The sequence below is a fragment of the Pteropus alecto genome, unplaced genomic scaffold (assembly GCF_000325575.1).
Source record: "Pteropus alecto unplaced genomic scaffold, ASM32557v1 scaffold76, whole genome shotgun sequence".
NCBI classification, from domain to species: domain Eukaryota; kingdom Metazoa; phylum Chordata; class Mammalia; order Chiroptera; family Pteropodidae; genus Pteropus; species Pteropus alecto.
In genome coordinates, this window is record NW_006443138.1 from 9,195,426 (window position 1) to 9,219,710 (window position 24,285).

A 24,285-nucleotide genomic window follows, 5' to 3' on the forward strand; every position below is an offset into this window, starting at 1 on the left:
GGCAACCCCGGGGACCCCGCCAGTTTCCAAGACCCGGGAAGCGAGGGGCGGGAGAAGGAAACAAAGTAGGTAGGACCACCATCTAGAACCCTCAGGGTCTCCCGGATGCCTGGGCTCTCACTGCTGCCAACTCCGCAAACTCACCAGTGGTGAGAGATGAATGCCACCCCTTCCTCTAGTATGGATCCCTCCCCCCATCCCCATTTCGTCAAAGTTTCTTAGCCAGTGGGGCGCACAGCTCATTTTTAAAGGGTAACTTCGAAAGCCTGCCAAGTTACCGTCGAGGTAAAATACGTGAGCGTCAAAAAGCCAAAAAGCCAGGGCATCCCCGAGAGATGTCAGCGCTGGATATCTCGCAAATGCAGATTTGTCAGCGCAGGCAAATTCCCCTCCCTACCTACACCGTTACATCCCAACGTGCCCACCTCGCCTATTATCTGCCAGGCATATAGCAGAGGATGGGCTTTAGCTACATAAAGTTTTATGAAACTGAAAATTGAGATTTGGGGTAGAAAGAGCTGGTCCCAGTAACAGAATAAGGGGGTGGGAGCTGCGGGTGGCAGCTGCCATGGTCAAAGACAGCGAGAAATGTCCTTGCAGGTGCTGTCAGCTCTCTCTTAACGCGGAATGACTCCAGTTGTTTGTTCGAGAGTTACTGCCTTTGAAAATGACTTCAGTGGTGAAAGGAGGGAAAGCTAGCGATCATTCTCAAATGCCTCAGTAGCGAGTGCCTTGATGCTTTTAAGATTTGGGCTGTATTCTATATTCTTTGTTTTTAAATGTGTGTGTGTGTGTGTGTGTGTGTGTGTGTGTGTGTGTGTGTGTGTGTGTGTGAGGTTGTTGGTCTTTTATCACCTGTTTAGAGCTCAGACTTCAGAGTCCAACAGAACTGTGTTCTAATTCCAGCTGCACCTTTATCTCTGGTGAAGGCTTGAGCAAGTTGATTAATCTGTCAGCAATTCCTGACAATGGCTACCCCTAGTACTTATTAAGCACCAAATATTAACTCAGTCTTACAGGAACCCTATGGGGTAGGTCCTATCAACACTCCCTATTTAACAGATGGGAAAATGGAGGCAGAAGTCAAGTAACTTGTCACATAGTTAGCCCACAAAGTGGGAATTTAGACCCAGGCAGTTTGGCTCCAGAGCCCATATTTTTAGTTCTAATTTGGAGATGATAATAATGATGCTGTCCTCGTAGGATTGTTGCAGGTGTCTGTGAGCCAATGCATTGAAAATCACTTAACCCTCTACCTGGCATTCAGCATGTCCACCAAAAATGTTAGCTATTATGAGTTTCTGTTGGTAGTAAGCACTCAAGCATATTTTGAATGAAGAAACAAGTGATACCTGCTTTTTGCCCTAACTTCATTTAAAATAATTTCGATTAATTAAATGACTATAGGGCTAGTGAACAACCAACAGTGAACTTAAAAAATGAAATTGACAACCTCAGAAGTAGGAGCAACTTAGAAATTAGTAATGATACCACTGAGAACAATTCTGTTCTCAGTTCATTCTCACAACTGCAGAAAACTGGGACTCTGAGCAGCCCAGAGCAGAGATCAGCAGGCTTGTGTTGGAGAGCTGGGACTTAAACTTTGGTTTTCTGATCCCTGGACCAGGGCTCATGTCTGGAAACTCTCAGTAGTTGTTATTGTACGAGAAGCTGGGGAAATTTTGGTGTGTTATAGGAAAACACAAATGTTTTATTATTTATAGAGTGCTATGAAGTAATCTCATATAAATAAATTGCCCAGTGCGTTAGTAGTCCTATTATAGTTAAAATCTCCTATAAGTGAATGCATAAATTATTCATTCTCCAAAGATCAGATGTGGACAATTTAAACACCTTTCCACTACTTCCTCCAACATATTCTAAAGATTAAAAGTATTTTTAAAACCATATCAAATATGGGGGAAAAGGCATAGAAGGCAAATTTGCATGTTATGTTTAGAAACAAGCTTGTTATATCAAAATGTCAATAGTGGGAGCTGCATTTCATTACTGATAAATCTGTGGTGAAATAAATACTTTCAACAAATCCTGTTTTCTGAGCCACGCCAAAATATATTTGGTAGACTTGAGCTTGTTTTGGTTAGTGCTTTCAAATTAACAAGTCTCTTAAAAAGACCAGATGTTTCTGCTTGACCCATAACTGATTTCTTGTACCCCTAGTGTATATTTGTATTCAAACTCTCTCCTTCAGTTTTCTCCAAAGATGTAAATAACTTGGCTGAAAATTTAACCTAATGTATATGTTGCTAAGCTCTGCATCTCAGTAGAAGTGCAAGATTCTGTATTTCTAGAGATCTCAGGTTGGTTTTATTTCTAAGCAGTATCTTAGAGAAAGTCTTGTTCCTCTCTCCCCATCCCCTTGAATACCAGAGTGAATATGATAATTTCTTGGATGTTTCTATACTGAAGTTCTTAAAGCAAAGGAAATCAAATAAACTATTTTACAATTATGTCATTATATATATTAACCTTTTTTTCCCTTTTGTTTGCTGTTATTACTATAGCTACTTGGAGCGTTTTTTAACATGCTAATATCAGGAACTCAATCAGGATTGGACTTTTATTGGTGATGATTTTGTCCCCAAAATGCAATGTAAATCAGCATTTTAAAACACACTTCCAGAAGAACACAGATGCAAACTCTGAATTTTCATTTGATTAATGATTATTTTCGTCTTTAGTCATTCATAAGTTTTGCCAATTTAATTATCAGATAATTTCTGTAATAAAAATAAATATTTAATCTGCCAATGGGGAGTCACATTGAGCAACTTGAAATATTTACAAGAGTAATACCACAATTCGGTCCATTTACTTAGTCTATGTGGAAATAACTCATTAATATCCAATTCTCTGATTTACTCCTTAGAGGTCTGAGAGAAAGTTTGGGTGAGGGCAGGAAAATTTCACCATGTGCTGTGCACCGTTGAGACCTGGAAGAGTTCAGCCTCCACCTGGTGTTGGAGGGAGTCTGGTTTTGTCCTACAGGAAACACTTACCTTTCCTGGTTCCTAGACTATAGCGGAGAAGGGGTAGAAGACAAGCTCCCCACTAAAGCCCACATTTCTTCTACTTAAGGCAAATCCTTTACTTTCAGTTGCTTTTTTGGCTAAAGGGAAAATTCATCACTTGTTGAATATGGCAAATAAATAAATTCTCTTAAATTTGAAATGTTTACCCACAGCAGTAAAATTATCTTCATTAGGCAGAACACATATTCATCTCTTCCTCAAGTAGGTGTGTAGCAGGCAGATAAAAAGGGGGTAGATTTATACCATAGTATTCTATAGTAGAATATACTTGCTTAGAATTAGGTAAAATGCTCATTTACCTGAAGTAATTGCCACTTTAGGGAAGCCAGATGGCGAGCATACCCGTGTTCAAAGTAGGGTACCTTAATTTAGATCCAGATGGTCAGATTGAAAGAGGAAATTTACCCACAGTAAATGAACGTTTTATTCACTTTCAAAAGGGAGACTGTTTTTCTTTGGCAAACTTTGATTGGGTCTATAACATGCCACAGTGCCAGAAGACAGAATAAAAATAGGAGGTCTTTTTCTATCTAGGATTATTTAGAGGGAAACCATGATCTCCAAATAAAATGGGGAAATAAAACTGTGGTTCTCAAAAAGAATTGCAAAACTCTTTTGCAGAAATCTTGTGGAGAATATAGAGGATTTTATGGGTAGGCATTTGATCTTTTGTGATATTAGTGTACATGGTTTAATATCTTGTATTTTTGCTGGAATGAATTAATAATCATGATATTTAATAAAAGCAAGAAAATCACACCATTGGTTTTATGTTAAAAGAAACCTCATTTCTTCCATTTATTCTGGTGGGGTAATATATTTAGCATATATATATATCTTTTAGTGTATATAGCTTTTTGCCCCTCTATAGAAGGTTCTGAACTGAAAAATCTGTGAGGATCATTTATTACTGTGAAAACTTTTTAATGTAATTCCTTAATGGATTTAGAAATTGTTTTCCTGTCAGACACACATAAGCATATGGCCAAACTGACTCCAGTGCTGCTAGATTTTGGTTACAATTCAAAATGCCACCGGTAAACTAAATCTAGAAAATATGTATTTTAAAAAATGCTTTGACCATTTAATGACTCGTTCAGGGAGGAAAGTACATGCAATTGGTGTTTGTCTTGCCATGTTTTTTCCATGATGCCATCTGATTTGATCACCCTGGGTAGTAATAAAGTATACTCTTTCTCTAAAAGAGTTAAATTAGTTTGCCCATGTTTTTATTTATTCAAAACAACTCTAAACAGGGTCTGTCTGCTCTGGATCTCGTTCAAGCAAAGATGTGACTGCTTTCTTGGTATTCATTTAGTTTGCACAGCGAACTAAATTGGTTTCCTCAAACCAATTTTTGTCACCATGTATGTTGGTGGGCTTGAGACAACAGTGTAAGGCAACAGTTTAAATTTGCTAGATGACGGTGACATTTGGTGGATATGTTTACAAGAATAAGACTTCTTTAAGTATGACTTTAAAGAATGAGATAAGAAGAGTGAGGAAGAAATGATCTTTAATGCATAAATGTTTTACAGTCTGTCAGGAAGAGTGTCCCTCCATTACCCTGTGTTCATCCTCCTATCCACCAGCAATGATGATCATCACCATCGTTATCATCATTGTTCCTTTAATTCTTTTCATGTCCTTTACATCCTGCCAGATTTGTAATAGCGGCTGGGTTCCTCCAGAGTTTTCAAAGTCCCTTGCAATTCTGCTTTTTGCCACTAGAGAGTGGATGCTCTCTCCAACAGATAGCATCTTACTACATAGAATTTGGGAGACTATAAAAATGAAAAATACTCTCTGCTTTTCTCAGTTTCCTGGGTAATCTGAAATGATTCACAGACAGAGCTAGGTGGTGGTGGTGGGGCTGTAAGGGGGGAGTGAGATTGGTAAGCTTGTGTGGGGCTGAACTGGGGTGAAGGGCCCCAGGCTCACCTCCTGCTTCTTGACTCCAGGTGTACCTTCTCAGTCTCTGAAAGCCTGAGTAGCCCTAGGATTTAAGGAGCTCTGGTACTAGTTGTGCGGAGATCAGGGTGAACCAATTCTTCTTAGTGCAGACCTATGTTGACTTGCAGGGTGAAGTTTTAGTTTAATTATTCAAATCTTTCATCATGACCGCACAGCTCAAAAAAAAAAAAAAAAGGATGAAGAAAGAATGAAGTTTTAAAATGATCACCATTGATTACTTTTCATCTCCATTATGAATAGATTCAAGCCACTTTTGACTGTATTGCTAGATTGAAAAGTGTTTGTGTGTTTAGTGTGTTCAGGGACTCCGGAACCAGACTGCCTGGGTTCATGTCCTGACCCTGTCACTTGTTGGCTTTATGACCTTGCCTGAGTTTCCTAATTGTTCTGGGTCTGGTGCTTTCATCTGAAAAGTGGGGATAATGACACCCTATTCATAGGGTTATTGAGAAGATGATATTAGTTAAGTAATAAAGCACTTAGAACAGTATTTGACAACTGGTAAGACCCTTTGTGGGGATTAAATATTATTATCCCATGGCTGGAGATTTACTGTTTCGGATGGTATTGGGTCATGTAGGATCAGTATTGTTGTCTTGGGATTTCCCCTAACTAGAAAGCCAGTGGCGGAAGGAAGTGGTCACTGTGGACATTCCTTCTGCTGCTGTTTGTTTTGCCACCTAAGTAGAGTTCAAAAGACAAGAGAGGAAGAAACAGAGCCCCTTCACCATGGGGAAGAGAGTGAAGAGAAAGACTGTAGTATTTCATGGCTAGAGAACCCCGATGCTTAGTTCAGATACTGTGAGATGGAGAAGGTTGAGGCAGCGAGAAGAGTGTGGGGAATAGGAACACACAGCTCTCTGATTATGACACTGCTCTCTGTCAGCAGTGAGAGTAGCAGAAACCAGCGACTGAAGGGTCGGCAAGGTACCTTCCTTGTCACTGGCAGCTAGTACAGACAAGAAAAACCAAGTGCCAGCAGAAAGGCACATCAGTCATTAGATACTGTTCTCAAGACTTTATTTTTGTTTTGACAGTAGCGGTACTTTATAATCCTTACATGAGGCTTTGCCTCTTTCCAGTATTATACAAATGAACCTCAGACATTAGTTTATTTATTCTTACGCCAACCTAATTCCATGGCCCAAACATTAATGTTATACATTCATAATACTCATCAATGGTGATCAAATACTCAGTATTTTTGATAAGAGTATTTAGTACACAAATAGGAAAACAATTATGAATATTATGCTCTGTTTTTATAACACAATTATTCACACATGCACCACTTCCTACATACATATTGCTGGCATTATTGCATTATGCTTTTAGTTTACTAAAATGGTTATTTAAAAAATAGATGACACGCTTGCTTATAGTACTGAATATTCAGCGGAACATCGAGATTATTCTTCTCATGGGAATACTGATTAATCCAACAGCTTATGCCGCAGTGCATTGGGCTTACATCCCGGATCCTCCGGTACTACATCCAACTGTTTGGTCTGGGCCACAGATCCAGGTTTTTTCTAATAACTCTAGACTTTTAGGATTGCCATTAGCCATGGAACAGCAATATGTATATGATAATTTTAATTTTTCCGGATCAGCAATAGGACTACCTAATTGAAGTACATAAAAACACACAGTCTAAACAACATACTTTTTGACTTAAAATGTTTTGTCGTTGAGTAATAATTTGCATTTTGATTAACAACCTTAACTTTAAATGGAACGTGTGTAACTTCCATGACCTTGTAACAGTCTATTTACTGCAAACAGTTGAATAGTAACTAGATGGTCCATTGAAACTTTTCTTTAGATCTTGGGAGTTTTTATCACCACTCTTAAACTATTGTAACACTAGGCAATTTGCAATTGCAATAGAATTAAGTTCAAAGATCATTTTTCACTGTGCTGTATGTGTGGTATGCATAGATGTAGCCCAAATGGAAACCTCTCAAATATGCCATGCCATTTGTGAGGTTCTCTTGGTTTTAGTGGGTTCCACAGTGAAAAGTTGTGAATCAATCTGAAAACTAACAGTGTTATGCAAATGTTTATTTTCTCTGCATATTTTAACTTTATGAAAAGGCAAACTGAAAATAAAGGAATAGAAATTGTTTTGTATCACACACTGTAATTTGTTGGCAATATCAACCAACATTAATGCATTATTTCTGCTGAATCTTTTCATAATGACTTGACACAAGTAGCTTGCCTAGTGAACTTCCGCGGAAAAAGGAAGAAATCAATTTTTTATATCCTTCAGAGGCAACATAGAGCTTTAAGCTCTCCTTGGCTCAACCAAAGTGTCAAATGGACAAGTTGTTAAGAAATTAAGTAATTTATTTTAAATAAAATAGAATTAAAATACAGATATGTTATTTGTATTTTTCTGGTTATGCTAAGGTGACATTCTTGGAATGACACTTCCAGGATGTCACTTTTGGAAGTGGAATTTTTAAATGCTAATAGAGGGATTAATTAAAAGATAAAAATGATTTTGTTTAAGAAAGCAAGAGAAAAACAGACAACAAAATACTTGTCCTCGTAAACTTCTGCCTCCCACTGTTTTATTTTAGTTTTTTGCTGTATTTACATATATACTTTCTAGCCATATGGTATGTTAAAATGTTTTCTATTTTTATTTTTTCGGTATTTCTTCTACCTGGTGTCTTGCTATCACCTCTAATTCATCTCGAATTTACTCAACTCCAAACTCATTATTTTCTACTTCAAATCACTTCTCTAGAGGCCTCTTTGATGTTTTAATGACAATAAGCAGAAAAGAAGTCTTCCATTAATTGAAAGCAACCCTAAAATATATGTAGTGAAGACAAAATTATATTTCTGAAACCCAACAGACACGTGAAAGGCACAGAACCTGAAATTAGAACTCTTTGTTAGAAAGGAGAGTACCAAGGGTGAGAGAGGTTTTAGAGATAGACTGGCCATACTGAGATCTGATAAAACCAGAATCTGTAAGAGAGCAAACAAGGCACTAACTTAATATGCAATTCAAAGCTTTTTTAAAGCCTTATTTCTGTGCTACCGATAGTCAATTTGCTCACTTTTCCATCGTCTCCGACTCTTAAAATACTACCCATTCTTCAAGACCAATTCTTATGTTTCTTCCTCCATAAACCTTCCTTCAGTTCTTCAGGCTGGTGGTTCTCAACAGGGTTAGTTTTGTCCTTCAGAAGACAATTGCAGTGTGTGGAGACATTTTGGTTGTAATAGCTAGTGAAAAACGGAGCTGCTGGCATCCAGCGGTAGAGGCCAGGGATGCTGCTAAACATCCTACAGTGCACATGACGGCCCCTAACAATGAATTATTATCCAACCTAAATGTCAGTGGTGCTGAGACCGAGAAACCCTGCTGTAGGAGAATGTAATTTCTTCATACATTTTCCCTCTTTGTCATGGCTTTTTGTCTGATTCCTGTTTAGGCATATGTAAAATTTCTTTTTTTAGAGTATAAACTCCTTGAGGGAAGGAAGCAAAGATATTTCTTTTTCTCCTCAGTATTAAACACTCAAAAATGAATGATTAAGAGAAGCACATACATTAAAGAATATATAGTAAGAAGTGATTTAGTGGTAGCGTCATTTAACATTTTTAAAAACCTCATTAAATTCAGGAAATATTTTATTACTAATTTTTGTTCACTTATAGCATCTCAAGCTTGGATAAGACCTTAAATGTAATCTAATCCAACTGCTCTTCTTTACCAAGGGACTTTTTTTTTTGATTTCCTAAATATTGAATTGAAATTCAGTTGTGATCGTCCTTAGGTACCAGACTGTGAAATTGGTATTTCCTCATTTAGACATTATCAGAATATATGTTGGCCCTCTGTGCATAGATATATACTGTGTGTATGAATTCATTAAGAATATTAATTGCAGAAAAAGTCACTAAATGATCTCTACAGTTTCCTTCAATTGCTAGCTTTACTAACATATTTACTTACTGTGTAAGGCAAAAAAGAGACATGAACGACATAATTCCGCATAAGTATTTGGTTTATTAATCTTTCATTACCCCAAAGGTATTTAGAATCTCTATATCTAATAAATTCCTACCCATTAGTTACTTAATGCCAAAGACACCTTTGACTTTTACATAATGACATACATTCTAACTGCAACCACTCTCTTGAACTCTTATAGAACTTTTCCCCTAGTATTATTAGAAATATAAAGGTATAGATATTATTTTCAATTAGATTGCAAATAACTTAAGGGCAAAAATAGTTATATTTTTAAAAAAAATCCTACCATGTACCTGATATAATGAACAGCTCACACATAGCAGACAATATCTGTTTGTTCAGTGACTAGAATTGCAGTTCTCAGATACTTGAAAGTTAAAAGAGAACACCATTTTTCATATATGTAATCCCATAGGTATCTTTTAAGGAGCCTCAGTAGAGAAAGATTAAGCTCAGTAGACATTTCAATTAATAAAATCGAAAGATAAGATTCGAGAACATTATATAGGACAAAAGCAAGTGATGAGAAAATTGTAAATGTATGTATTTTAACTAAAAGGTACTAATATTTCATTAAGCAAAAATTATATTACTATCAGTAAAAATAATAGGGAAGACTATTACCACGAATTTGGCAGATTTGGAAATAACTTTTTTTTTAATCAACAAATTAAAACATTGTTTATAAATTTTGGCTAAAGATTAATTTTAGTTTTTGAAATATAATTACCTTTTACTCAGACACAGAAAATGTGAATTCTAGACCCAGCTTTGCACTAATTGCTGGTGTAACTTTGGACAAATCACTTAACCCTACAGGAACTGCTTTTTCAATTTAGAAATTTATGAAAGCTGGACAATTTGTTTTTAAGATTGCTTCCAACTTTAACATTATATTTGTCTGAAGATTTATAGCTAAAACTTTCCCATATATTATCTCATTTTATCATCTCGACAGTTTTGTAAGGAAGGCCTAGAAAACATTATCGTTTCCTTCCACTAATGAAAAAATAGGCTGAAGCAGTTAAGTGATTTACCCAAGCCTTGTGTGTAGCAGCTCCGTACTATTTCCAAGATAACTTTCAAAAACCCTCTCTCTTAGACTTAGTATGCAATTAATCTTAAAAATGTCTTATTTTTCTCTTTTTCAAAACTAAGCTTTAAAAAGGTAAGCCCTTGATGACAAATGTAAGCTTCATAATTTTAAAATGGTATAAACATTTACACCTCATGGTTTGAGATAGGGATAGCCAATAAGATTCAATTCACATGTCAACCCTTATTGATTGGTAGGAGCTGCCTGAAGTGCTGTGCTGAGAATAATTCTGAGGCCAAGTTCAGACTTAGTGGGAAAGTGTGCCATGTTAGATGAACCATGTACACCTTGGATGCTGGAGAAGGAAGAGGTGGCAGAACTATTTATGAGGGAAACAGCCTTTTAAAGAATTACTTTAGAACTCTTAATATTTTACAAAAGGTCTGATGTTGACATGCCTTATATCGAGTTTTACAACTAGTAGTTAAAATGTTTAAGTGTTGTCATGAATGTTTTCGTAAATAACAGCCTTTTTTAATGTAAAAGAGTGTCTTTCTTAAAGTACTTAATATGAGTGTTTCCATTTCTAATCCTAAAATGTGAACGAATATAGAAGTTACTTCTAGTTAGAGTTTTAATAAGCAACTTTGCAGCTTAATATTAAAACTTGAGGGCATTAAATGTATATTTTATAGTTAAATATAAAATTTTATAGTAAAACACACATCGACATTTATTATATTGATATTTGTTATATTAGTATATCATGACATAATACATATATATTATGAGTAGTAAAAACCAATGGTCTCTGGATTATTCAATGAAAACATATGCGATAACACTCCAAGAGAGTTTGAAGATACTGTGAATTAGTGGCTGCCATTTTTTGACTGGCTTCAATTTATTAACTGCCGTTGGGTGCTACTCATCTATTTACAGTGATAGGTGCTTTACATTCTCTTTTTTCTGCCCTAAGATTTATAATTCTTTTTTGAGTTAAGCTTGATTATTTCCTTTTAAGCAATGAACGACTACACCTTAGGGAAATTTAGTAATTGTCCAGGATGATATAGCTAAGAATATTGTAGAGCCAGAATTCAGACCAAGTTCTGTCAGGTTTCAAAGTCTTTTTTTCTTAATAAAATCAGGCGATGTCTTGCAAAAATTTGAGGGCACAGATGTTTCCCAGTGTGATGGTATATGTTCCATATGTTCCTGATGACAACTTCTAGATTTTAGCTTCACTGTCTTTACATGATGTAGCTTCTAGATTTTAGCTTCACTGTCTTTACATGATGTAGCTTCAGCGAGGAAAGTGAAGCATACAAAAAAAGTGAATTATTATTTTTCAGTATTTGCAATGTGATGTCAATGAGCTTTTTTGTTTGTTTGTTTGTTTGTTTTGTAGGTTGTAATGTTTCGTCCAATAGGCGGTGCTCTGGGTTTAGAGAATTTTATGAGACAAAAATTTCCCTGGAAAACTTTTATTATTGGGGAAATGTATATGAGTTGTACTTTCATGCTATTCATGCACCTAATTTTGGTTCAGAAAATAATAGTATCTTACAATTTGACAAAAATATATTATCAGAGAAGTGTGTGAAGTGGTTATAACTCAAGCCGTAAATGTAATTGGGAATGTCATTTTCTTTTCCAGATTCCTTGGTGTTACTCAGTTTTCGCCTACACATGCCAGAAAGGCATTTCCTTGTTTTGACGAGCCCATCTACAAGGCTACTTTTAAAATCAGCATCAAGCATCAAGCAACCTATTTATCTTTATCCAATATGCCAGTGGAAACTTCCGTGTTTGAGGAAGATGGATGGGTTACGGATCACTTTTCACAGACCCCTCTTATGTCCACATATTATTTAGCCTGGGCTATTTGCAACTTCACATACAGAGAGACTACCACCAAGAGTGGGGTTGTAGTAAGTATTTTAAACTTAATGATGTTTTTGAATGATATACACTCTGTAAAGTAACCTTAATTCTGGATTAATAATGAATCATTCCTCTCCTCTTTTCATTTATATAGCTGAATTCTTCCCTTAACCCTTAGGAGGAAAATTATCTTCCTAGTTTCAAAGAGTCAGAGAGGAACATCACTTCTATACCCAGCCCTCTTATTCCTTTAACCACCTTCCCCACCCCTGCTATCCTTGTTCCTCTTTATCTCCTATCTCTGGAGCAGCTATTGTCTGTTTTGGGAAATCGTCTGTTTCTATTTGTATTACTGGGAAAGCTGCTTCTTTTTATTGTGAAGTATTTCAAATATAAGGAAAATATGGAGAATTAACATTGTACCCTCCATATATCTCCTAGGTAGGTCTATAGAATCTAAACATTTTACCATCTTTGTTTCGGTCTAATTCAATTTTTGAGAAAGTAAAACATTAGATAGAGTTGAAGCTCGCTGTGTACTCCTGCCTGATCTCATGCCTTGTCCCCTTCCTTAGAGTTAACTACTCTCCTGAATTTGGTATTTGCCATTTCCATGCATATTATTATATAATTATTAAGTATGTGTATTTTCATTTATAATACATGTCATGCTTTAAATAAGATTTTTATATAAGTGGTTTTATATTATAGATATCATTCTGCAACTTCCATTTCATTTTATTTTTTTACTTAAAATTATATATTTTTTGTGATTTATCTGAATAGAATGGTTGAATATATTGAAATTTGTCATTGTCCTATAGATTAACATTTTAATTTTTCTGATTTTCAATGTTTAACAACAATGCTCTAGTAAACATTTTTGTACAGAAGTAAGTTCTTCTGCCAATTTGCTAGAATTTCTGTAAGGTATAAAGCTTCTTTTAGCCCATAGCACTCAAGTGTATAAAAATATGTGCTTAGGGAAGGGTGATATATAAGAAGGCTGGAAAATTACTGTTTGTATTAAATTTATAATAAGAATCAGTCAGACTCTCCATGACAGCTACCATTTGTGATGCCATGGTGTTCTAGGCACTTTTTGCATGCTATTGCATTACATTAGTCAGGCTATGTCGGCCATGCTGAATTAACAACTTCCTTTCTCATTTCAATGGCTTACATAATAAATATGCATTTATTTAAATTTTTGTGTCAATCCTAAGGAAAGGTATTATGACTCCATTTTTCCAAATGAGTAAAGTAAATTGAGGCTTAAAGAGATTAAGTAACTTTCCCAGTGTCTCAAAGTAAGCAAGTGGTAGAGACACAAGTCAAACCTCTGCTGGTCTCATTCTAAATTTCGGGCTTTTCTGCTCTGTGCATTAGGAGCTCTGTTTCACTGTCTCACCTGTGTGTCTATAAGAGAATTCAGATAGTGATTCTTCCCATCCAGTGGCCATCATATTTAGTATTGCTTGAACTTAACAAAAGAAGTGAATAGAAATCTAAATTCTTATTCTGTAGGAAGTTCATAACCCTATAATAACCTAAACTTTGAAAAATAAGTTTGGCTAAATAAATTTTTCTCACTGTTACTTTCAATTTAAATCACTGGAGCTTATTTAAAATAAATAAAATCTGCCTGCATACAAAATTAATGCCATTATTGAAGAAGTACATGTAGCGAATTCATCTACATAATCATTAAAATAACGTCATAAATGCTGGCTCTAGAAGGGTTAGATGACATTTTACTCTTTTGGACTTATACTCATTTGATAGGTTGAATTCCTCTGATGTTTGTTGATGTCTCCTATTGATATTTCAAGGCTGTACACATTAGACCATACAGAGAAAAGGAACCCGAATCTCCTTTCCTTTTACATCTTCAAAAGTTGATGATTCACTTGTTGTGGGTCAGCTAGCAGCATAGGGTACAATGGAAATGTTTTTTCCCAGTATGTTTTCTTAAATATGTTTTTGGCCCTCCACAATTATGCTTGCTGCTGAAGTGACCCAGGTTTAAAACCAGACACATACTAATTATTTAGATGTGACTTTTTATTAGTTAAGAATCTAAGTAATTAGTAAACATTTTAAAATTCCTCCTTAATTTTTATGTGGGAAAGATGAAATATGCTACTAGAAAACATTGAAAGGTCAACTGAAATAAAATTTTGTATTGTATAATGTAAAAATACTAAGAATAGTAAAAAGAAAAACAAAATTGTCATCGGGAACCTTATACCTGTGGAAATATGGTTCAAAACCTGGTTCTCTTTTTCTGTCAATCTTTTTTTTCATTGCCTTTCTCAACTTTTCACAGCTGGAAGGAGTAGAAGTTTAGCTTCAAAATCTTGGAAATGGGATGGCTATGTGAAGTCCAGGTGGTCATTTTGGATCAGAAGCTGAAACACTTTCCTTCGGGATCTGAGAGAGCAACTTGAGTAGCATCTTAATAAAATACAGCTGAATTGTAACAGTGCCTCGAGTGTGCATATTTGAAGCATCATCATTATTTGCTTATCAAGTTATCTACACTCTGTAAGGCACTATCCTATGTAATTAGAAAGATAAAAACCAGTCTAAGATCCCTCTAGACAGAGATTATGGGTGTAGCTTTCAGATTGAATTCGAGCCTGCATATGTGTTTTCTCTACCCATCCCAAAAATAGATTACCATTTTTCTGATTAATTGTTAGCATTTAGAAATTGGGATATTGCATATAAAATTATTTCTAGCTTCTCTTGAAAAACTGGAAGATCACTGGGCCAACATTACTGCTTGTATTTCTTCATTCATTTATTCCTTCAACAGGTATTTATTGACTGAGCGTCAGATATATATCACTAGGCTCTGGTGATATAGCAGTGAACAAAGCAGACAAGGTTTCTATTCTCAAGAAACTTAAATCTTAATGAGGAGAGAGTTACAATAAACAAATAAATGCATTCTATGTCAGGTGGTGGGTGATATATGCTATGAAGAAAAGCAGTGTGCTGAAGCTGAGTGGTGGCCGACCCATTTACTTGGGGCATTTGCTTCCCAGTGTAACTTAAGGCCACTTTTGTCCTTTCGCATCTAGTCCACTTCACTGTTGCATATTACCTGCTTTCATTCTCTAGACATTTGGATTTTCAACCCTTGTCTAGGGACACAATTCAAGAGGGTAGCCGAGGCATGTGCATTAGAAAAACAATGAATTCACCGTCTGCGAATTAGTGTTGCTAACATTCACTAATTGTCAAATTAAAGTTGTGGAAAATAAGTTAAGACAGTTTTGAAGAGGGAGAAATTGCTAAGGATTGGAGTCAAGGCATATGCTTCATGGAAGAGATAGGAGTTAATATGGCCCTGAATAATGGTTTGGTCTTAGAGAAGCAGATAAATGTGGGCATGTAATCCTTAGCAGGGGAAATGTTAATAAGGAAAGATGGAGAGATAGGGATATCTGTGGGAAATAGTGTAGTTTTATGGTTATAAACATGAATTTTAGAATCATATAGGTCTGTTTTAGAATTTTTGCTTTGCTTCTCTGTGACCCTGGTTAACTAACTTCTCTTTATTCTGGTTTTCTTGTTTGAAAACTGAAAGTGTGAATTCTTACTTTATACTATTGTTCCAGTTACTATCATAACATGAAAAACTACTTCAGAATTTGGTGGCATGAAACAATCATTTTCCTATTCTCAGAGTTTCGATAGGTCCAGAATTTGGAAGGCCACAATGAGGACACTGTCTTTTCTCAGTGACGTCAGGGGCCTCAAAATCTTGATGAGGGGGTGACTTGATAGCTTGGAGGCCAGAATCACCTGGACTATCTTCACTAATGTGTCTAGTGGTTGTTATTCCAGTCTACTGTGATGTCAACTGGGGCTGCTGGCCATAGCATTTATATGTGGCCTTTCCACATGGCCTGGGCTTACTCAAAGCATGATGGTCTCGGGATGATTGGACTTCTTACATGGTAAAGTAGTTTTGAAGGGGAAAGTCACCAAAGAACTAGGTAGAAGCTATATGACCTTTTTCTGACTTATTTTCAGAGGTCACATAGTATAATTTCTACTGATTTACAATGTTTACAAATAAGTCACTAAGGATGGTCTTGATTTGATAGAAGAGAGTATAGACCAACCCTCCCAATGGGGTGGGTCAAAGAATTTTGTTTTGTGGTCTTGTTTTAAAATCAATGCTCTCTGATCGCATATTATTTACATTCATTCCACATACAAAATATGCTCACCAATAGGTCTGATTCCATTATATAGCATCAGGGTCAATTCTGAGGTCTAGGTGCAGATGAGACTATTTGGGTTTGGTTTCTTGGATGTGGTTTTCTCCTCTCTGAAAACTTCTTAACTGAGTAGACAATTATCTGTCCCTACTCTCTACCCCCAAGAGACCATGGTATGATGAGATTATTGCAATAGACCTTTCCATTCAAGAACAGAGAAAATGAGAAGATACAGCAGTTGCTAGCTCATAGCACTTCTGAAATCCAACTGGGCACATGTTGGCAGTTCCTTAAATGAGGCTCAGTGCTACTTCCTATGAGTTGTTCTTCCTGGCTCTTGGCCCCACACTTTGGACTCTTAGTTTTGCCATCTGAAGCATATTTTCTCTTCCAATTAAAAGGTAGTATGTGTTTGCAATTAAAGAGCCTGCTCCCTACCAATAATAAATCGGGAGTTCAAAACTTCTTTTCCTTTTATATTGGCTCTGTTGCTTTAAGGCCAAGCAATTATAATTATATTTTAAAAAAAAACAAACTGTTGGCTTTTTATATATCAAGTTATATCCATTCCATTAGATAAAACTATACACACAGGTCTTTTTAAAATGAGCCTTTGTCTACCTAGGGCTTTTGCCCTTAACATTCTTGGATACTCTATTATTTAACAGAGAGAATGTAAGAGGCACACCCTTAAGATCCTTAGAAAATCTTTTGTCTTTTCGAAAAGGTCTATGGAGCATCACTTTAAGAATGTCTAAAGTCTTTGTTTTTTGAAGACACATCCTTGGCTTCATTTTTAGACTATGTTTTTCTGACAGTGACCTGTATTTTTCCCCTGAGGCTATTTTTTACTTTGAGAATCTTTTGCCATCTGAAGAGTCTGGGAAGAAGAGAGTTTTAATTTTAAGCCTAGCATATTCTGGCTTTTTTCTATTTATTCTAAATTTTGCTTGGAAACTAGACAGTTTTTCTTACGTTCTTCTCCCTTTTATTGCATTTTTCAGGACCAGTGAGAAGAAGCCAGGTGGCACTTACAGCATTATATCTAGAAATCTCCTTAGCTAGAAAATATAGTTCAGTAGTTACATTTCTCATTTTCTATGATACTATGGGCAACAGTGTTGACAAACTTTCTTCCACTACATAACAAAGGTCCCCTTTCCCTTCAGCTTCCAATGTCATTCACTTCAGTATTCTTCAAGTCTTCACCAACAGCTTCCTCAAGGTCCAGAAAGCTTTTGCTAATAGTCCCCTGAAGGATCTTCCAACTTTTGCCAACAATTTAGTTCCAAAGCCAATACCACATGTTTTGAAGCTTTTGTTATGGCAGTGCCCCATTTCCAGGTATTAAAATCGGTTCCAGTTGGTATTGTTGAATAAGAAACCACTCTTAAACATAGCAATGACAAGTAATCATTTTTTATGCTCATGGATTCTGTGGGTCAGTTGTACGAACAGCCTAGAGCCGGGAATGACCCATCTCCGCCCTATGATGCCTCAACTGGAGAGGCTCAATAGATGGGGGTGACTTGACAGCTGAGAGCCAGAATTATCCTGGGGTTTCTTTACTAAATGTCTTTACTTGATGTTAGCTATTGTCTGAGGCTTCGTTTGGAGCTCTCATCTGGGACATCTATTAGTGATCTTTCCATGTGTCCTGAGCTACCTTATAACATAGTAGTCTAATGTCATCAGACTTGTTGCTTGTGATTCAGGCTTCCAAAAGTGAGTGTGCCAAGAGATTTGCACTGCTTGTTCATTCCATTATAAATGATTACATAGATTGTATTAGTCACCATCTTTTTCTTTCTCCTTTTAGCAAGGCGGAAGCTATATTACCCTTTCTGACCTAGCCTAAGAAGTTAAACTGTCATTTTGGGGCCATTCTGTTAGTTGTAAACATAGGTTGGTCCAGACTTTTAGCACAGGGGACCTAGACCCCATCTTTCAATGGGAGTAGTGTCAAAGAATTTGCAGACTTGTTTGAAAACCACCACAGTTGTTGTAAGTATTATAGGAGATTATGTTTATGAAATCATAAACACAGTGCTTGACACATTGTACTGACTCTGACAGTTAAACTGATGAGATTTTCAGAAGTCATAGATGGAAATAGTGATATGTAAGTTTGAGAGATAGATGAGAACTAGATTGTTAAAGAGATTGATGCCTGGCTGAACTTTAAGATTTTGTTCAGTTAACAGGAAGAACCACTAGAAATTTTAAAACTGGAGACATGATATGTATAATTTTATAATCTGCCTGAGAAAAGCATGCACAATGTGTGGACATGAGGACATTGGAAGCAGAGGATCCATTTAGCTAAGAAACTCTGGACTGGAATAGTTATAATTTAAATGAATAGCATAGTATAGATATGAAAGGCATTTTAAAGGAAGAATTGGTAGTCTTTGGTGAGAGATAAAAGATAGGAACAAGTAAACATTGAGGAAGCAAAAGGGCAAAAACTCAAGAGTGACTTTAAGGTTTTAGTTAGTAAAAACTCTGTAGTTCTACCCTCCAGATTCACTATTTATTCTGAATTGGCTATCACAACCAATGAGGGTTTTCATACGCCTTGGCCAATCTCTTGGATGTACAACCTACACTATTATAACTGATTACATATAATTTCATTAGTCAATACTCTTTATATCATCAAGTTACAAAAACTCAATGTGAACTTAAGAAAAAGAGAAATTTGTTAGGAAAATATTAGGATATCAAGGAATCTCAAGTCAGGGATGCACCTGGGCTTGGAACACCGTGAGAAACTTGGAAATCCTATTTCAGGTCCTTGTCACTGCTTCTTTTGCTTTGCTTTCCTCTCTCACTGTGGACAAGTTTTCTCTGTTCTTTGATTCACATGGTGAAATATTGCTGCAAAAAGGGCCCGAGATTTCCATATTGCTGTGTAGGCCTCAAGGGGGAACATGACCTTTATAAGTTCCCAGACACATTGGGAGTGTGTTGGTTTCCCCTGCTTGCGTTACACGATCATCTCTAGTCACTGTGACTAGATAGTACTCATGTGGAGTCACATCATGGGAACATGGCATCTTCTGCTTCACTTTTTGAATGGGAGTGTATGGCAAAAAAGAATTTCTGGAGAAGAGATGCTGGGCAAAAATCTACTACAAGTGCCCCAGATATATTTTTTAGCTTAATTGTGTGGACTGAGTACCATAGGAAAAATACACAATATTTACATTGATGATATATATGAATGTATACCTAAACCCAGGAAAGTACACACAACCGTACATGCAATGGACATTTCTGATTCTCAGGATTCTAGTGATGATATTGTGTATATACACTTAAAACATGTGTATATTAAAACGTGTTTGATGTGTAGTTTCCTACAGAAAACAAAATTTGTCACATTTTAACAAGAGAAATAGAAAACTGTAGGTTAATGTATTCTAAACTTAATATTCCAGTTTAAAAATACCCATGTTAATAATAAGAGTGCTTTCGTCATTAGACATTCTGGTTAGATTGCAGTAAAAATATAATGCTCTTAGAGAGAGAAATAGTAACAAAAGAGTTAGATTACAATCTATTTAGGAATATAAGTAGAGGCTTTTTGATGACCTCAAGAAGAATAGTTCTCCTCCTCCTCTCTATTCCTAGAATACGTGGTACACTCATCCCTCATAGTCCTTATCTTACAGTTCATAGTCCTTTCTTGCTGGCCTCATTGCTCCTCTAGACTGTGAACGCTTTGAAAGCAGGCACCATGTCTGATTCATCTTTACAAGATTAGCATGTAGAAAATGTATGAAGAAAATGTATATAGAAAATGGTAGGTGCTCAGTGAAAGTCCACTGAACATCTAAATTAGTGAATTCCCTTTAGGGACGTCACAATGTTGGTAGTTTCCAAAACCTTCTGGTTAGGTTAACATGTAGGGAATGAAAATTGATGAGAAGTAATTTTGACCAATATTAAACTGCGGATAGTAAATGTTGTAACACTTTAAGGCATTCTGGTAGAAAATGTAGGTGGAAAGAGTTGTTAAAGGGAGTTGAGTACCGGGAGGCAAAGTTCCCAAACAGGGAACTGAATGCAGGGCAGAGTCCAGGCTCTGGAGAATCTGGCTAGGGGAGGAGAAATGGGGTCGTTCTTATAAACTGAAAGACCAAGAATTACTACTGTCCTCTATCAGAAAAGCAGTCTGTGAGCATTGTTGAATTTTAACCACTAGGCCACCGGGGAGCACATTTGAGTGTCGTTGATGAGTTGGTGATAGCTGGCTTGTTGGCTAGGTGGGTCTGGACTGGTTGGATGGTCTGCTGCCATGTGCATGCCTATCTTGGGATTATGGCACCCAACTCATTTCTGCTGCATCAGAGATATTTCCAAGCCAAGCTTGGATCACCCAGTCAGGTCTACATTGTTGTTAGCAGGCAATGTAACCAGGTCAGGAGTTTATTGGAGTCAAGGAATTTGAGAATTTAAAAGAAAAAGGATATAATTGATGAACCTCCTTAAATTTTATGAGTGTGGTAGAAACAGAGCTGATACGTTCTGTGAAAGAGTGAGTGTAGAGTGAGGAAATGGATACAGTGATTGTAGACTATGTTTTTAAGAGTGCTAGTTAAGGAAAGGGATGAGAAAAATACATCTATGCAGAGCCTACTGTAAGTGATTTTTAGATTTTAGGAGAGCTGAATCTATAAGAAGAAAACGAAAAGTTTCCAGACAGTAGCTAGGGCCTACTTGATGTTTAATGGCTTGTCTTTGTAGGGGAAATGTCCAACATTTTTTGGACTTTTCTACAAGTTTTAAGAGCCTTAGTAATAGGAATAGAGAAAGCAGAGATTAAACTTAGGAGACTGAGAAGGCACATATGGCCAGTGGTCAAGAGAGTAAGACATCTAGAGTGACAGTAAGTTTTGTTGAAATTGTAGGCCATGATATTCAGAGAGGCAGAGAGGCAGAGAGGCAAGCAAACCCATAATGGAAGTGATATTCATAAATGATGAATTGGGATGAATAGAAGTCATCATGAGAATAAAGAGTAGGACTGGAGTGACAAAATGAATGAGGTGGAAAGAAGGTCTGTGATAGAGAGGAGAGTTTCAGATTTCAGAGTGAGTTGGAGTTATTGCAAAGTTGTGTGGATAGAGATAGAAGATAGAATCATGGATTGAGAAGAGATAAGGTAACTGTAAGGCTATATTAGAATATACAGCACAAACATTTTAGGGGACTCCTTGCAAATGTTGGCAAGAAAGTCGTAAGCCAGGCTTCAGACTCTAGAAGTGTGAGTATCACCTGGAGGCTTTGATGGGGAAGAAGATTAGCGAAAATCATTAACTCCCAAAGAGGAGAGTTTTTTCATGGAAGTGGGGGAACAGTGCTGTAAAAGCAACGATGCCAGAGCTAGGAAGGGTCTCATCCCTCTCTCTGGCTCTGAGGGTGGAAGAGAACAGATCTAAGTAAAGATTAGAATGTGGGTAGAATTAGCGGGAGTCAGGGGTTTGTGTAGGGTAAGAGCTGCTGACAATGCTTACTTACACAGAGGGTGGAATGGTAGTCTGGAGAGACATGTTAACAGTAGAAGAGGGAGAGGACTGAGTCAGCAGAATTTAGTTAGTGGAGGAGCTTATAGACCTATCCAGCCTCAACATTTCCATTGAGATGTTGTTGTAATGGAGTGTGTCTCAGCAAATCTCCATTCCCTGGTGCCTGGCCTGGGCTCATGGTGGATTCATAATAAATAATAATGGATTTTGTTATATAATCCACAATTTATCAACTGCCCAGAGCTTATAGACCTATCCAGCCCCAAGATTTCCATTGAGATGTTGTTGTAATGGAGAGTGCCTCCGCAAATCTCCATTCCCTGGTGCCTGATGGTGGATTCATAATAAATGATAATAGATTTTGTTATATAATCCACAATTTATCAACTGCCCTGAGGTTTAAGAGTCTACATATTGAAGAGACTAATAGAAATTATGGGAAAAGATGGAACTAAGAAACAAACCTACAAAACATATTGAAGAGACTAAAGAAATTATGGGAAAAGATGGAACTAAGAAACAAACCTACAAAACAGAAGAGTTGTAGTAAGTTTACACTTGATAATGTGTGTGATGGATTGTGTAGTGCCTAACCAGGTATATTTCTCTTTTGGTAGAGAAGGAAGATGATTCTGGCTATGAGCTTCTTTTCCTACATCTTTCTGATAAGATTTCAGGTTGTAACAGTGGAGGTCACCCATCTAGTTGTCTCTTAGGTAGGGTCCCAGCATATCTAGAGTAAAGTAATTGCATGAAATCTGGTAATATAAAGGGATTTACTTTCCTTTCTTTGTTGTTTCCTTTCTTTCTGACTTCAGATTTATTATTATTATTATTTTAAATATTTTCTCTCTTCTTTTTCTTCTAGTTCTTTAGGACTTTTACTTAAAAGAGACTAAAGTTTTAGCCAAGATAATTATAATCTAAGGGAAGTAGAGTATTGTATAGTATTGAGGAGGGAAGTGATAAGGGAAGAGGTTGGAGATTTAGGGCCAGAACATGAGGAACATAAAACTTTTGATTTTATTCTGTAAGTAGAGGAAATATGAAAGGACTTAAACTTGAGAGAACTTCAGATTGTATCTGGAACTTTCTGTAGAAGAATAGGATTAACACACAAAAAAATATCTCATCACATTTGCCAAAAGACTCGATACCATTTCTCTGTTCTTTACTTGACCAGATCTGTTTTTCTGTTTGACTAAGGCTACCATGCCAGTTTATCTCAACTTGTCCAAGGATCAAAGAACAAGCAGTAAGCAGATGTATGGCAAACAAGTGGTGTTCCTTTGATTGTGGCTAACATGAAAAGATAGCCAAACATTTTGCATCTAGTCTCAGACATAAAATATGCAGCGGTCCAGTAAAAAAATCTGTGGGTAACCATTCTATAGAGCAAATAATGAAACAAATCATATTCTAAAAGTTCATGTTACTCAGATTCAAATGATTCTTATAGGATTTGATGTCAAATTTCAAAACGATTAATGAAGATATTTGGTTGAGATATATTAATATTTCCGGAGAATAGAATTTACAGGAAACAAGGAAAATTTCTTTGCTGAAAAATCAAATATTTTTCTTGGAAGGCCTTTGCATTCAGTTTCATATGTAAAACTGAATATTCAGAGTGGAAGAAGACATCAAAAGTACTAACGGTACTGTCTGTCCTTAGCCACTGCCACCTACTAATGTTTCATGACTTCCTTTTCTGACCAGATGGCAGGAAAGAAACTTGTGAGATTTGTGGGATGCTGCTGTTTTCTGATTAGGTTTACTCTGGAGAGGAATGGAGAATGCCGAAAACCAATCAGTATCCATACATACTATTCTCATGGCACTGAAAATTACTTATTTCTACCATATTTCTTAAAACCATAGGAAACATTTCTTTATCTATTAACAAATACACATTGAGCAACTGTGTTTAATAATAAACAGATATTTAGAAAAGACTGGCATAATTCAGAAGATCAAAAAGAGAACAGACAGGACAGAATTCATAAGAGGTTGACATAGATGTAGGACTTTGAGTGACAAAGAGAGGAAAAATTCTAAACTTTTTAAATTAACCTTAATCAAAAACTAATAGATACTGAATGTCTTCTCTGGGCTCAGCACCATGTTGAATACTACACATAAACCATTGTGTGAATTATAGATTTCTAAGGGGTTTAGGAGTCAGTTGTTGAGATATGACAAACACACTATTATACACTGAATGGTACAAGCACTTTTTTTATAAAGAGAAGCTAAACTCGGTATTATGTTAGATGTTCAAAAATAGAGAAAGAGATCAATGAAGGCACAGGTAATTATCAAAAAGTATTGGATCTTGAAAGATGGGTGGATATGGGTACGTGGAAGGCAAATTAGAGAGCCTTCTTTGTGAGATGAAGAGAGTGTGCAAGGAAGGGATGATCCTGAGGTTTTCTTCAGAGTGAGAAGATGAATATCAGTCAGTTGGTTGAAAATATCTGAAAGCAACTCAGGAAAACTTAAACAAGAGAGGAAATCAATAGTGGGATTCTGGACAACTTGTAGAAATGAAGAATTAAACAAT

The 24,285-nt window shown here is 36.3% G+C and overlaps 1 protein-coding gene across 3 annotated transcripts in view; it reads left to right on the forward strand.

Moving 5' to 3' along the window:
• Positions 1–24,285, forward strand: part of TRHDE (thyrotropin releasing hormone degrading enzyme) — a 336,531-nt gene that overhangs the window by 992 nt on the left and 311,254 nt on the right. For all 3 annotated transcript variants that reach the window (XM_015598568.2, XM_025041040.1, XM_006923754.3), the window contains exon 2: positions 11,724–11,997. In XM_015598568.2, coding sequence (XP_015454054.2) covers positions 11,724–11,997 — 274 coding nt within the window. The remainder of the gene's footprint in view (positions 1–11,723; positions 11,998–24,285) is intronic.